The sequence below is a fragment of the Chenopodium album genome, chromosome 15 (genome assembly GCF_948465745.1).
Source record: "Chenopodium album chromosome 15, dcCheAlbu1.1, whole genome shotgun sequence".
NCBI lineage: Eukaryota > Viridiplantae > Streptophyta > Magnoliopsida > Caryophyllales > Amaranthaceae > Chenopodium > Chenopodium album.
In genome coordinates, this window is record NC_137848.1 from 2,822,519 (window position 1) to 2,838,113 (window position 15,595).

General features: G+C 31.0%; 2 protein-coding genes across 2 annotated transcripts; one reads left to right on the forward strand and one right to left on the reverse strand.

Annotated features, from left to right (window-relative positions):
* Window positions 1–1,717: 1,717 nt before the first annotated feature.
* On the forward strand, window positions 1,718–5,138 carry LOC145581586 (leucine-rich repeat protein 2-like). Its single transcript, XM_081638602.1, has 7 exons — window positions 1,718–1,996; window positions 2,165–2,297; window positions 2,771–2,842; window positions 3,806–3,949; window positions 4,260–4,331; window positions 4,413–4,484; window positions 4,591–5,138. The coding sequence occupies exons 1-7, from the start codon at window positions 1,912–1,914 to the stop codon at window positions 4,667–4,669; spliced, it is 657 nt and encodes a 218-aa protein (XP_081494728.1). The 5' UTR covers window positions 1,718–1,911; the 3' UTR covers window positions 4,670–5,138.
* A 298-nt stretch (window positions 5,139–5,436) lies between these two features.
* Window positions 5,437–10,600, reverse strand: LOC145581588 (uncharacterized protein At2g33490-like). The gene is made up of 10 exons (XM_081638603.1): window positions 10,186–10,600; window positions 9,930–10,002; window positions 9,709–9,783; window positions 9,320–9,381; window positions 9,153–9,221; window positions 8,770–8,798; window positions 8,472–8,679; window positions 8,082–8,342; window positions 6,613–7,595; window positions 5,437–5,784 (listed from the first exon to the last, which is right to left on the reverse strand). Exons 1-9 carry the CDS (start codon window positions 10,291–10,293, stop codon window positions 6,645–6,647), a joined length of 1,836 nt encoding a protein of 611 aa, XP_081494729.1. The 5' UTR covers window positions 10,294–10,600; the 3' UTR covers window positions 5,437–5,784; window positions 6,613–6,644.
* Window positions 10,601–15,595: the final 4,995 nt, after the last annotated feature.

Below are 15,595 nucleotides of genomic sequence, written 5' to 3' on the forward strand. Positions count from 1 at the left end.
AATGGACAAATAAAGACTAAGAAGTCAATAGACCATAAATTGGGTCATGTGAATTATGAATCATGGAAAACTTGATTACTAAAGAGTCAATAACCATAAATTGGGTCAATGAAACCAATTGCACGAATTATTAACTAGAAGTCATTAACCAGATACACAAGTCTTAACTCTTTAGTACTATTGAAATGGCACCTTCTAAGTTCTAAATATGTGGTTGATTATGTATCACCTAACGCATCTTTTCAATAACACCATATACCCGAGTACATATTGCTAGAATGAAATAATTTTACTACCTCCGTCACATATTATTTGCAACGATTTGACATAAAATAGAGAAAAAAATGTCTAATCGTTGCAAATAATATGAAACGGAGGTAGTGTAACATTTCATTAGAGCCTATAATTAAGTTTGAAACTTAATGAAGCCAACACTCCAACCTTATCACAATTAAATCAATTGAGAAGCACAAACACTATTACAAATTTAGAAGAGTAGCAAGTTACACAGTCTTAAACCCATGATAGTCATTGAAATACTCTATCCATGTTTGCAAGCCTCAAATGATAACTAATCTTTTATGTTTTGAAAGTAACTTATTTAAGCATTATGCACTTAAGAAATAGCGTTAATAAGAATCATTTTGAAAATATAAATAAAAATTAATTCTATGCATATGAATAGTATCCTAATACTACGTATTTAAGATTATTCTTCATTTTTTGTGAATTGTCATCACTTTTTGTACTCCCTCTGTCCCATAATATACTTCATGTTTTCCTATTTTGGGGATTTTGGAGATCCAAAATGTTGTTTATGTTTCTATTTTTTGATAGTATGTAAAGTCTATTATACCCTTACTTTTTTAACTTTATTAATTGTATTTCCTAATTTACCTTTGAATTTTGCACATGCTTTGTACTTTTTCCACTTTCTCTCTCAAACTTTTGTCTATAATTGTACTTTTTACTTTTATTAATGTATTTCATCTACTTTTTCCTCCTATTTCTTAAATATCGTGAAAAAACACAAACAAGAACTATATTATGGGACGGAGGGAGTATTAATAATAACTTTTTACATCAAATTCCAACAATTTCTCTCTCCTTCTCTTTAATTGTTTCCAACCATTTTTTATTTCTCTCTATCTCTCTTTAACCCCACATGCACTTATGTACTACTTCCATCAACTTTCTTAATTTTCGTGAAAAAACTCAAATAAGTTCTTACTGTAATAAAGAGACAGAGAGAGTATTATTTAATATTAATGAATTTAAAAGCATTGTAGATGTCATTAATTAAAAAGTCTTAGATAACAAAACCTGAAATGTAAATTTTGTTTGTATCAAATTTTTTTTTTTTGGCCCTTTTCACATTTACTTAAAATACTCGTTGTAACAAGAGACCCTGTTCTTTTGAACTTATAGGCAGAACATAGCAAGATTTCAGCACAACAGAGTAAATTTCAACAGAGTAATGCAAATCAAGTATCAGTAGAACATGGCTCAGCAAAGTAGAGCAAAACAAGGCCTTACTTAAGCACCCCTAAAGCTCTAATACAACGTATACAAGCATTGGTGTATTACTTACTTGGTTATACCAATTTACCACCACTTAATAAAGGTGAAAAAGAGCAAATCCAATGGCATTATGTTTTATGGGCTCTATAAAATGCTCCTGAGTCTATATAAATAATTAATTAACGAACCCCAAAATCACACTCAAAACAACACAAACACCCTCCTCTCTTCTCCTCTTCAGTCTTCACCAAAACAAACACTTCCACTTCTCAACTGAACCCCAACCCACCAAACTTACATTCTTGTCTCTCTCTCTTTCTCTCTCCTCTCTCACACAATCAACGTGATTTCAAACACACTTCAAAAACTGCACCTTCAAGTTTTACAACAATGGAAATTCATTCTCTAATTTTCTTTGCAATCACTTTCCTTTCAATTTTATTAACACTTTTCTGTGTTCATGCTAATTTAGAAGGTATGTTCTGCTCATTTTTGTTTCTTCATTCGTGGGTTTAATTTCAAATTAAACTTAAAGTTTATTTCTTCATTTTAATTAATGAAATGAACTTATAAATTTAAATAAAGTTTCTCTTTTTTTGGTGGGTTATTAATTTTAAAAATAAATGTTGATGTAATTTTACAGGGGATGCTCTGTATGCTCTGAGAAGGTCAGTAATTGACCCGGGAAATGTGTTGCAGAGTTGGGATCCGACCCTTGTTGACCCTTGTACTTGGTTTCATGTTACCTGTGACCATCATAATCGGGTCACCCGCTTGTAATTTCTCTCTCTTTTCACTTTGCATCTTTTTAATATCAATTACTCGTAGTTAGTACTCCCTCCGTCCTAAATATTTTTTCTGTCGGGTAATAATCACCGTTAAACAGGAATAATTTTTAGAAACAACAGGAATAACTTTTAAAAACGATATAACATATGGTCATTCTGTTCCGTATATTTTATGCTTAAGTTTGATTAATTCCCAGCAACTGGAGTTTTGGACCCTAATATCAACAACGTAATGGTCATATCTCATATGCCTATGTTTTGAGTTAATACTACTAGCTGATTACCTTAATTGGTATAATCTTTGGAATGAATGACAAAATCATCCGTCATTTGGTGTATATAATGATTTATTTAGCTTAATATTTCCGCTTTTAGCTATATAAGGGCTATTCGGCTATATATATCATTTTCCTTTAACTTGTAACCAAATTGTTAATTAGTGTAAAATTATGGGATAACAGGGATCTTGGAAATGCAAAGTTATCAGGAAAATTAGTTCCAGAGTTGGGAAAGCTTGAGCACCTTCAATACTTGTAAGTTTCTTTTTTATTTTTATTTTTTTATTTTTTATTTTTTTATTTTTTTTTATATGCAGCAATAAGTACTGCCTTAATATGACAAGTAATCTAGTTGACCTATGTATCTAATTAAATTCAATCAATTACAGACTTTACAGTAGAGCTATCTACCTATCCATATTTTGAACATTAAATGATTTTATAATTCTCTGCTATTTATTCTCATTAAATTCTCTTAAGTTGTATTCTTAGTGATAGATCTAGTAGTTCCTGTTTCAACTGTCAACTTATTTATTGCATCTGAACTTGACTTGTGAAAAATTTCTCTTGCTGCATTCATGCTCACCTCCTTATTGTCATAAAGTAAGTTTTTAAGAAATTTTGAAAAATTTCTTTTCTTATGTTCTATTAAGTTCACCCCTTTAATTTTTGTCAAATTTTTGGAAAAGAAGTTTACTTCTTTAGTAATATTGATTCTCGAGGAATTATGGTAAAGGATGTAATTATGTATTTATGTTATTGTTATATCGAATGCTATGAGACTAATGAGAGTCGATTTTTTAACCTACTCTCAAGGGCGATTTTGGAGTGAAAAAAATAATTCACTTAGAGACAGGTTAATCCTTTCTCGAAGATAAATACAGTTATTTTCCGACTCTATATATGCATTAGTATTGTACCGACTTGAACTTGGTAATCTTTTTTGTTTAATTTATTTACGAATTTTACCAATGACAAAACATGACTAATGTTATTTCACTATCAGTTTAATATGTGGTTGTGGATGGAATTTGAACCTACCCACCACCCATAAGTTGAGCACAGTAAATGTTGGACCAGTCTCTTGATAATTTGAGGCTCCTCTATGTTAATTAGTACTTAGTACCATATAAGTTGATGCTGAGACAGGTAGCAATTAGTACGTCATTATGGATGATTAATTAATTGCATGACTAAATTTTGGTGCGGTTTTGTCAGGGAACTGTACACGAACAACTTTGTAGGCCAGATACCAAAGGAGCTTGGTGGGTTAAAGAGCCTTGTGAGCTTAGATCTGTTCCACAATAATCTTACCGGTCCAATTCCTTCGTCACTGTCTAAGCTCTCCAACCTTAAATTTCTGTAAGCATTGAAATTACTGTTAACGAGTTCCTTTCTGTTCTTTAATCTGTATCACTGTATTTTTGCCAAAGATGGAAATTGAAATTTAATGTAATCAAGGAACCATCTTTAATGAATATCTTCATGCAAACACAAGCATGAGATGCGTGCTTGGAGGTTTTATCAAAGTAGCAGTATAAAATAAGGATCATTATGCTGCACACAGTTTGACATGAATCAAGTGATTCATTTTTACGTTGTCATTGTATTTTTTTATTTTTTATTTTTATGATGTTAAGCTGCTTCTAATGATGGCTCTTCACGTTTGCAGACGATTGAACAACAACAATCTGACAGGAAGAATCCCCCGAGAGCTTACCAAGCTTGGAAACCTTAAGATCCTGTATGCCTCTCAATTATACTCTTTGTATTACCTCTTTAAGGGGAAAAACTGTATTTCACAATCTTCATTTGATGGCTGCAGAAATGTGTCTAACAATAACTTGTGTGGTACTTTTCCAACAGCTGGTTCCTTCTCTAAGTTCACAGAAGAGAGGTGATCTCAATTTACATTCTTCTTACTTTAAGGCGCTAATCTCCATTACTGTATTTTACCTGCTGGACTGACAAAAAGTTCTGTTTTCCTGCTGTGTCTATTGCAGTTTTGTGAACAATCCCAGGATAGAAGGACCGGAATTGATCGGGTTTGTGCGATATGACTCCAGCAAAGAATGTTACTGAAATTTGAAAGAGGCGCAAGATTACTTGGCAAAAACAGCGATTATGTAGTAGGAAAATCTGATAATTAACATTATACTGCATCAAAAAGGGAGAACAACAGGCTATAGTCCTTAGGATTCTCTGTCTGATGTTAAGACAGAGACTCGAATGTTGGATGAATCCTTATTTTGAGTTCGGTTTTGTCCCCAAATGTAATATATCTGTAAACCCTCAGAACTACTAGTACTTGTTTTGTAACTGGTTTCATTCCTTTGTAAGGAAGCTTATTGTGGAGGTAGATTTTCTAATTGGTTGGAACCTCTCGGAAATTGCTTGTTTCCGTATCTTCTGTAATATCGGATGCATCATGCATGTAAAGACTTCTGTTTGCGGAAAGGTCAATAGACTAAGCATAGTAGTCATTGTAATTTCTTAAGTTAATTGATTGTTACAGAGTTGCTTGGTAGAAAGACATCAGATTGAAATGAAGAGTAGCAAATTTTTTTTCAGAACGAAGAAAGTTAATACAAGAGACTTGATCAATTAACCAAAGGTTGCTAGTTTCCTTTGCATTAAATTTCGATGATCTTAGCATAAACTTTCTCCGCAAATAAACAAGATTTGCAAAATATTCTTAAGACTTGTCTAGATAGTTTATCATCAACTATCAAATTGGATGTACAGAGAAATCTGTAAAGCAACTAACCAATATCATCTATTCATCTTACAAACTTTTTATTCTGCAAAAAATACCCAAAAATCGGGAAATTCCTATTACAAAGAAAATGATACTCCTATAAACAAATATATATTGTAATTTCAAAAGAATTATGCAACCATGTACAGAGGCCTAATTTCTGCTGAGTACCATAAGGAAGAACTTTCTGCACATTTTCTACCAATGGTACTGACTATATATCATATAACAATGAAGAGCAGATTATCTCCTAATTTTCTATGCCATATAATCTATGCTCTTTTACAAACAAACATGCTGTAATACCAATATAACCAGCTTGTAAGCATTTTATGCTCACGAACAAGTACAGTCTATACAGGGGCTTGTTCCTGTGATTTTCTAGGCGCCAACTTACGAGCAGATAGGCCCAGTAGGTGGTGCAAACTAAGCATAAGACCTGCAAAATAGACAAGATACTAGTTAGCTGCAAGAATAGCTTTGTTCCGTTTTAGCTGCAAATTAAAAATTCTTGCACATATATTTGATTCATCATCAACAAGCAACTGGGTTAAAAGGAAAAAAACATTCTAAATTAATTTAACAGGGATTGCACTATGATTTGAAAGCAAAATGGCAAAGAGGTTTTAAATTAATTGTGCTGTCCTCTGCAATTAACAGAAAAATATGTGGTGCAGTGAAAAGCCAAACATATTACTAGGATAACAAAAATTAAAACCTACAAGTTCATAAGGGCAGTGAAAACCCAACATTATACAAGAATATCAAATATTAAAACCTGTAATTTCACAAGGACAGCGCTGTAATATATTTCTCCTTTTCTGTAATATATTTCTCCTTTAATGTAAAAGACACTCAATTTCATAAGCTATTGAGTAATGTATGAGTTTCAAACTTTCAATAACATTTGAAATCATGATGGTTAAATGAATTATACTGTCCTCTAACCATGAAAATATGTGGTAAAGTTTCGTAGTGAAAAGCCAAAAATACTGGGAGTACAATAATAATAAAATTTAATGTCTGCTTTTGGATATAAGGTAATTTGCTTCATCCAGATTGTATACAGCCCCGATACAGGTGCATATAGTCTCTCTCTCTCTCTTTTTTTTCTTTGGTCAGAATACTGGTTCATAAATCATAGTCTTCATATACTTGAATAGATATAGAAGAACTTCAAGAATATCCAAGCAACAATGCTATCTAATATATCAATTCTTAATGTTTGAAGCACAACTTTCAGACAGGAAAACAAGATAAAGTTTACCTCTGGTAAAGCAGCCTACAAGATGGTAAAAATCAACTTTTTGTTGGATGCTGATTTTCTAACATCATTGGTGTCAAAGGAGGTGAGAAAATATCACCCGTCTTCTCTGAACCAGGTGAAGTTTCCGAAGCCCTGGAAGTTGGTGGTTTCGTTGCTGTTTCAGCACCACTTAAGGGCATGGAGTAGTAACCTATTCGAGGAGGAGTGGGTAATGGGGATGCTATCTTAGGCAAATAGAATTTACTAGCAGCAGAATTCTCTGAACTTCTTGACACCAATGGTGCAGAATGTCCAACAGCGCCTGAAGGTCTGCCAGAACCATATATAAAGTGCACTGGAGGCCTTGGAAGCTCATGAAGCTCATTTATTCTCGGAGAGGTGAAAGTTGGTGAGGTAGTAGGAGATATCACAGGGGATGATGCTGATCGATGTACAGTACTCCTAAAAATGGGTCCGGAGGAAGATGGCGGAGCACCAGTGGCACTTACAGGATTGCCAGCAGATAACGAAGGCTTAGTTGACAAATGTTTGCTAGTCAAAGGACCAGAAAAGGATTGTAATTTGAGTTTTTTGCTGCTCAATGTGATCTCAGGTTTCAGCAGCTGCGCTGAAATACCCTCAGTCAAAGGTGGGGGCATTCTGATGTTATTACTTTCTTTCAGTACTGACTTTGAGCTTAGGATGATAGGACCAGACAAGGTTTCAGTTCGCACAATCTTTTCATACGTGTTTGGCTCCAGAGGAGATGAATGATATAAATTCTCAGCATGCAGAGGAAGTGCCTTGGTTTGTAAAGCAGAAACCCTACTTGTATCACCTGGTTTAGGCAAAACATAAGAATGGAACTTCTTTGTTGATGATGGCTGCATCAATCTTATCCTTTCAGCTGGTTCAAACTTCCGCTGAGTAAACAGTGGGGCTGATTGACTGAGGATCTTCTTTTCTCTTATAAAAGAATCCTCATAGCTAGCTTTCACATTTCCCTGCAAATTACACACTTTTCTGACATTAATCCAACGGATCTTTTGTCATTGTGAAACATGCAACACGCTCCAGAAAGAAAGAAACCAGAAAATGTTCAAGCAAACAATGGATAGAAACAAATGAACCATGTTACAAAGTTGTGCAAGTGTTTCAAAAAGACAGAACCATATGGGGGAGAAAAAAAAAAAAAAATAGAAACTGACAAGCGAAGTCTTCCTAGCTCTATAAAAGTATGCAGAAAAGTAAAAGATATGGAGGAGTGCAAGAGAATAAGGGAGAAGATATGGGTGAGGCTAGCCTTAAAATTCTCTTCTAGGCCACATAAAAAAATTCAATTGATCACCATAATCTGTATTACTCTTGCTTTTAAATTCTTTTATGATTAGCAGGTTTAACTCAAAACTGACATCAGACAATTGGAAAGACAAGAAAAGGATAATGCATGGAGATTCTTTCAGCCAAAAGTTAAGTAAAATTATACCAACCTCCATATTGCTTCTTGCAGCAGAAATATAACTGAGCTGCCGATCATTACGTTGATAATCGGATCTCAACTCTTCTTCATCTTCCATGCTAGAGGTGCTGCTAACATCATCATCTTCACTGTCATCATCATCTTCAATATCTTCTGACTCATCATCGTTGAGGCCAGTGAACTGGTAATCTATATGTTGCTGATGACTCACCAAATTCACATGTGGTTCAACTGCCTCAAGTGACTTAAGCGCCTTCCTAAAGAAAGATAGCTGTTTGCCAGCAAAAACATAAATCAAAAGTCAAAACCAACTATGGCCAAAAAAAAAAAAAAAAAAAAAAAAAAAAAAAAAAAAAAAAAAAAAAGCAAAAAAGAAATAGCTCAATAATAAGATAACAACCTGAGCAGCATGGTGCCGTGCCGCCTGAGTAAGAAGGCTTCTGGACTGCCCTTGTTTCAAAGATTTTAAACGAAAGACAAACAAGGTAGCTTCTTCATCAAATTCATCTTTTGCTGCTTGTAATTGCTGCAGTGTAAAAGTGTCCCCCTTCCCACTTTTGGATCTTCCTTTCTCCCGGTATTTTGTTCTCATGTACTCAAATAAATCCCTGCAAAACCCAAAGCACGAGTTTAAGGGCTACTTGATTAAATGCGAAAAATGGTTAGAATGGAGATTCAAACCCTTAAAACAGAATCACCTTTTCTCATCACATTGATGCTTCATTTCCTGCAATACAATTTAAAATACAATGCATCAGGCAAAGTCAAATTCAAATCAAAAAATGTCATCTAGAAAGTCCTCCTGTCAATGTAATAAGGCTGAATGAGGCAAGAGATATTTTTGCAAGGGCGACATTCCATAATAAAAACAACCAGCACTCAGCAGAACAAGAAGTTGAAATAAGAGATGATAAAGTTTTAATCTTGTGTCAATGTACAATAATTAGCACCAACAAAGATTAAAATAGTACTAATCAAAACCACCAGACACACACTAACTGTGATTTTGTGACACATACCATCACCACATAAATAAAAATTGAAACAAAATAAAAAAAAAGTAGTGGCAAAACAAACTAACCTCGACAGTATGAAGCTCATTTATAAGTGACTCTGATGGAACCGTGATTGTTTGGAAAATATGATTGCGCTGAAAAGTAAAAGGACAAGATTAGTGATATTCAAAATAAAACCAGATGTATATATTGTCAAATTGAATGCCCTGTGCAAATTACAAAATATACTCACATAACTATCAACAAGCTTTTGGAGTTCAAACTGCACTTTTCCAAGCATCAACATCACTTTACCTACAGGCAAGTAATGAAATTCGGGTTAAAGGAAGGACAAACAACAATCACTAATCGAAATTAGTCAATTATGCACACAAAAAGGAAGTACAGAAGAAGAAATATATCATATGTAGGAACAATAATAAATATTTTAACAAGGGTTAATATCAGTAACTAAGCATGAAAGGAGAACTGATGTTATTCTGATAAGAAAAGCTAATTAATGTGAAATGCAGGTTAACTAAGCCAATGTCTGTATTTTCAAAGTGAAGATAAACAAAAAGTAGATGACATAAGTTTCAAAACACATGAAGTCGAAAATCAAATCGAATTTCGAAAACTCACCAGATTCTTCATCATCATTCAATGCAATTTTCTGAAGGAGGCAAACACCCATCTCACGCAAGGATTCAGAAAACTCTAAAGAACATCAGAAATCATTTTAGAAAAAATTATACACACAATTCCATAATAATTTTGTGCTACAATTGCAAAAATAACTACATTAATTCATAATTTATATACAAAATAATTAAAGTGTAAAAAGAAAATAAAAATCATCATACCATATGCACTATTTGTTGCCGCAGCAGCAGCAGAAAGCAAACTATCATAACAGTCTTTCATATCTTGCATAGCCTGCTCAATTCAAAACATAAAATTGCACGTTAATTTCAAATTCATTTTACGAAATATTAACAACAATCAAAATTACAGAATTATGAAATTCTTGAATTTCACCAATAATATAATACATTAAAATTGAATAAACATTGCATAAAAATCAATCAAAAATCGAAATTAAACCCTAAAAAAACATACCTCGGAAGCTTTAGCAAGCTCATCCAATTGAACAAGAGGCTGAATTTTTCTGTCTTTGTTATTGTGCTTATTATGATGATTAAGCAATTTCTTCAATGAAGTCTTCATTTTTTTTTACAGAAATTTCTTCAACCCAGAAATTTCGCCAATAATTACAGAGGAGAGAGAAATTACGAAGGTCGAAATTGAAGGATTAATGGCGGAGAAAACTTGCGATGCAATCAACAAAAAACCCTCCCAAAATTGTATAAAAAAATTGAAATTGAAATTAAAATTGAAGAATTTGAAATGAAATTAGGTAATATTCACACCCTTTATGTGTGAATTAGGCTTTGTTCAACTAATGCGTTCTTCTTCGTTGTTCTTCTTCGTGTGAGACTTTGTTGTTGAATTTTTCTATGTACTCGTCGACGTACCAATATGGATACGAATATGAAATGAAAATGAAATCATATCATATGATATTTATTTATTTTTAATTTTATTTTTATTTATATCTCTACTTTTTATATTTTTTTCTTTCTCTCTTTTTGTTTCTTCTTTCTTCCTTCCTTTTTAGAATTTTATGAAATGTGAACTTGAATGCATTTGCCCTTGAAATACTACTTCTAAAATCCAAATTTAGGAAGTTAAGACTTAGATGGAAAGAAGCAATATAATTCGTCCGTTCAAAAATCAGATACGGAGTACGAAATATATTACTTTTAACACGTTTTTGTTAACAGAGCTCTAATTATAGTTTCTTACACTCACACTCTTTCCGTTTTGAATTTTAATTTATTACAGAAATACTACTTTTCACATTTTGAATCAATTGGTATAGTTGATTTTCACATTTGTATACACATATACTTCATACTATAAGTAACATTTCACGTTTATCTGCGACTACTTTAAACATTTGTATACACATATACTTCATATAATTTGTTTTGTTAACATAGCTCCAAAACAAATTATATGAAGTAATGTTATAATTAAAATATATGATCACATTATGTTGTATATAAATTATATATAGTTTTCAAGTTTTTAAGCCATAATTATTTTAATTTTTTTTTGAAACATTTTAAGCCAAAATTATTTAAAGGAATGTGGTATATATATATATATATATATATATATATATATATATATATATATATATATGAGGACGTTAAACAAGAAAAGACAAATTTACATATACATTGTCATAAATAGTGATCATTTTTTTTTTCATAAATAGTGATCATATTATTCATATATGTAACTTATTATTGTTATTTTAGGCGTAAAATGACTTTTGTTTCTTATTTGTGTTCTTGCGTTTTATGGGTGCATGTTGTCAATCCATGCATATTCTATAACTATTTGTGCATTTACAATAATAGTTGTAATTAGGAATTTGCTTGCAATCTTTTGTAAGTTTTAAACTATTAGCTTGATTGTTGGAGACTTGGAGTTGAAATGAGAAGTTTGCTTGACAAAAAAATGGCCAAAATTGTAACGATGGTGGCCAATCTTCTATTGACAAATAGGACGTTTAAATTAAATAACAATTTAATAATAATTTTTCGGATACAAATTGGCTATAAAAAGATAATAAATTGAGCTTTTATATATTATGACTTGTAAATTTGACAGTTAGCATAACATTGAAAATACTTTAACTATCTCTAATTATATACTAGTAAAATCTCATAAATTTTGATATTATTAAACCATGCGAATCAAATTAAACAAATTAAAATTTGGATAAAAGTAACAAAACTATATTTGTGTTTTATTTATTTATTTATTTATTTATTATTATTGAATATTAGTAACAATTAAAATGTTTTATATTAAATTGTAAATAGTTACGAGATGATAAGATTTATAAGTTATAACAATAATTTCATGATAATTAAAATAAACTTTGATTTGTGAGGATTTTAAAAATTCATTTCGTTTTGGACCTTTTCTTGCTTCTACACTCATCAAACAACAAAAGCGCCCATAAGCTTTTTTAAGCGCAATTTTATTATTTTTTTTTTCTAACGATCGTGTTGACTTTGACTCTATTGTTTGGACCACCTTAATTTTCAACATCCTATGTCTCTTTTGTATTGAGACTTTCTACAATTTGCTTGTTCCGTAACATGTACAGATGTACTTCGTATATGGTTTTTTTTTTTTTTTTTTTTTTTTTTGTCTTTTTATTTTCTTTTTTTATTTTCTTTTTTGTACTTTTAATTAATTTTTTTAATACATGGTTTCTGATTCCTTAATTCTTATCCAGTGTAATCTAATGTGTCTCCCATATATTGATGTCCCAAATTCGGACATATTTTTCCTTTCGGTATTAATAATCTATTATCCACTAGATATTGAATTATTATACTAATTAATGTTGAAAAGAGACTAGAAGAGGAGCCTTTCCAAGCTAAGCATACCAATTATTCCAAGTGACAATTTCCTTAGATCGTCGTGTACTATACTTACCGTATTATTATTATTATTATTATGTTTATTATTATTATTATTATCTATAAATATAATTAAAGGAACAACCGCTGACATCATCCCCTATTTAAATTATAGATGTCAAGTTGTGGTAAAAAAATTTCCCGCCTAAATCAATTGCTGACATCATATTCTTATTTTTATTTTTACTTATTTTTTGAAACCTTCTTATTTTTTACCTTAAAATTATTAAATTATATATACGGAGTATATTTTTTTTTAAAGACAACTATTATATTATGTTATTAAATTATATATACGGAGTATTTTTTTTTAAAGACAATTATTATTATGTTATTTTCTATTTTTTTTTTTTACATTATTATGGATTTATAAAAAACTATATGGCTTCCAAATGTAATTACTCCCGGTTTAAGAGTACTATTGTATAATTTGGTTAAATTTTTACTATTTCAAAATTATTTAGATCTAAATACCATTGCAATTAATGATTATGTTTCTATATTTTTTTTTTCGTATGAGGTACATATATAAATATATTTATTACAAAGAAATTTTTTATGTTGTGCATCGCACAAGGTTAATTTAATTTATAACTATCGATCACCATGCATGACACGGGACCTAACCTAGTTAGTTATTATTTCACTTTGGTTTTTACGCTATTTAAATATCTTGATTTGAGATTTTAACTACATATGTTTTTCACTTTTATTACAACTAAACAAAAAATAAATAAATAAATAAAATTACAGAGTATTACATAAAGTATTAAGGTTATTGAGAGTATTATTATGCAATGTTACAATCTCTAAATAAAAAAAAAAATTAAAAAATTGAAAAAAAAAAAAAAATTTTGAAAAATGAGTAACCTCCAAAAGGAGTAGAAGGGAAAGACAGACGTGAAGAAGAAGACTAAAATTGTACTGTAATTTACATGTTTGCTTACGAGAATGATGAAGAGTGCATTCAAGTTTAGAAGGCCGCATTATTTGGCTTTGACTGGTAGAAAATATTATTTGTTGAGTCAACAGTCAAACCCTATGAATGTTACCTGTCCTAGAAGAAAGCTTTGATTTATCATTATTTGTGGCAAAAGATGTGGGCTAAATGAAGGTGACTCTCTCCCATTATACAATTATGTTTTGCTATTCTTGTTAAGTTTTTCTTGTGTGTGTCTTTTCATTTTGATCCTTCAAGGAATGGACACTACCTAACAATCTACTACTCCATAGTGATCTACAACTCCAAGTTTTGACCACCCGTAGTGATGGCTAGCAAGAATTACTCGCAAATATTATATGACAGGGTCTCATAAAATTGATTTTGATACAGGAAAATTAGTTACGAAAGAAATTTATGGTTTGTGTTTTTTATTTGTTTTATTAAGAAGACTTTTAATTTTATTCAAATATGGTTATAAAAATGCATGATTATTATACGAATTATATTTTAGTCAACCATAAAGAATTATTCCATTTAAATCCTTTGACAAATGTAAGTCTCCATCATAGTTATTTTACAAATGAAATTTTGTTAGTTGCCTGGTTAATTGCACCTAGAAAAGAAAAGGAAAAAAATGATGTTTGCCGGCCGTTTGGTTTGATCAAGAATACAATATTTCAGCATTATGATTTTAGGTCCATGATAAGAATTATGTCAACACAACACTATAAATTAATTAATTGTCAACTACTGCAAAAAACTCCGAGGAGTAATACATTTGATAAACCTTTGTACGGAATGAAATATTTCTTTAGATACTTCCAATTAAAAAGGATGCAAATTTATGTTGATAGGAAGTAAAATAAAATTAAGGTGAACATAAGGTAAAGCGTTACAACATTTAATTCGTGAAAAAAGAGGTAAAATAATTTCTTGCCGAAGTTATTGACTCAATAATGAGCAAAAACTACTCAAATTGATTCCATGATTGCATCGACAAATGCTAACAAGATTACCTATGAAGGTTCAAAGGCTTAATTGTAAAGTACTTGTTGTCATATTAACTTAGTATGTATGTCCTCACCATTAAAAAAAAAATAAAAAAAATAAAAAAATCATTGACAATTCCTTCTTCAATCCCCTTTTTCAATTCTCTTCTACCAAAAAGCTTAAAAAAAAAAATAAAAAAAAAATAAAAATAAAAATAAAAATAAAAAACCTTTTAGTGATTATTATAGTATTCAAATAGAAGTAGCTATCGAGCGTGTAATAGTTTTTCCCACAAACAATGATTCAAATGAAGTATCCGGTGACACGTACTAGAACTTGGCACAACCGCACAATTTTGAAATTTTGAGGTTTAATCAGAAGACAAAAAGGAAAGTCAAAGCAGTCCAATAGTATTATAACTTTTGTTTTTCCTAAAGGAAAAAGATGAAGGATGTGATTTAAGATATGCTAGCTAACAGCTAATCCACTAAACGGTTATTGATTAAAAATGTAAATTAGTCCATTCAGATATAATACCTTGTTTGTATACTTGGTCTTCCCTAGCAAAGGTTTATCTAATGGTAAACTTTGTTATCTCATAGCCTATTTCAAACTTTACTAGCTAGAAGCACTTTATTGTGTGGATTCCTTATTCTTCTTCACTCCTATTCCTAAAGAAGTTAGCCTGTTAATCAGGATCGGAATTGACCTATGATAGATTTCAGCTCAATAGGGTCTTTCTCCTTATCTATACGAATTGAAGTATTGTATTTTCTTCATTTAGAACGTCTCATTTTATATAGTCTATACTTCATCATCTTTATATTTGTGTGTCAAAAGCAAATGAGTAATAGACTTTGAAACAAAGAAAAAAAAAAAAAAAAAACTATTTTCAGATATGTGTGAAAAATTACTCGTTTAACCCTCAAAGTAAAGGCCACAAGATAGATATAAGACGACTATTACAAATGTTACTGTGATACAATCATGAAGAACACCTTACTTATAAAGGGTTAGCACTAGAGGTGTC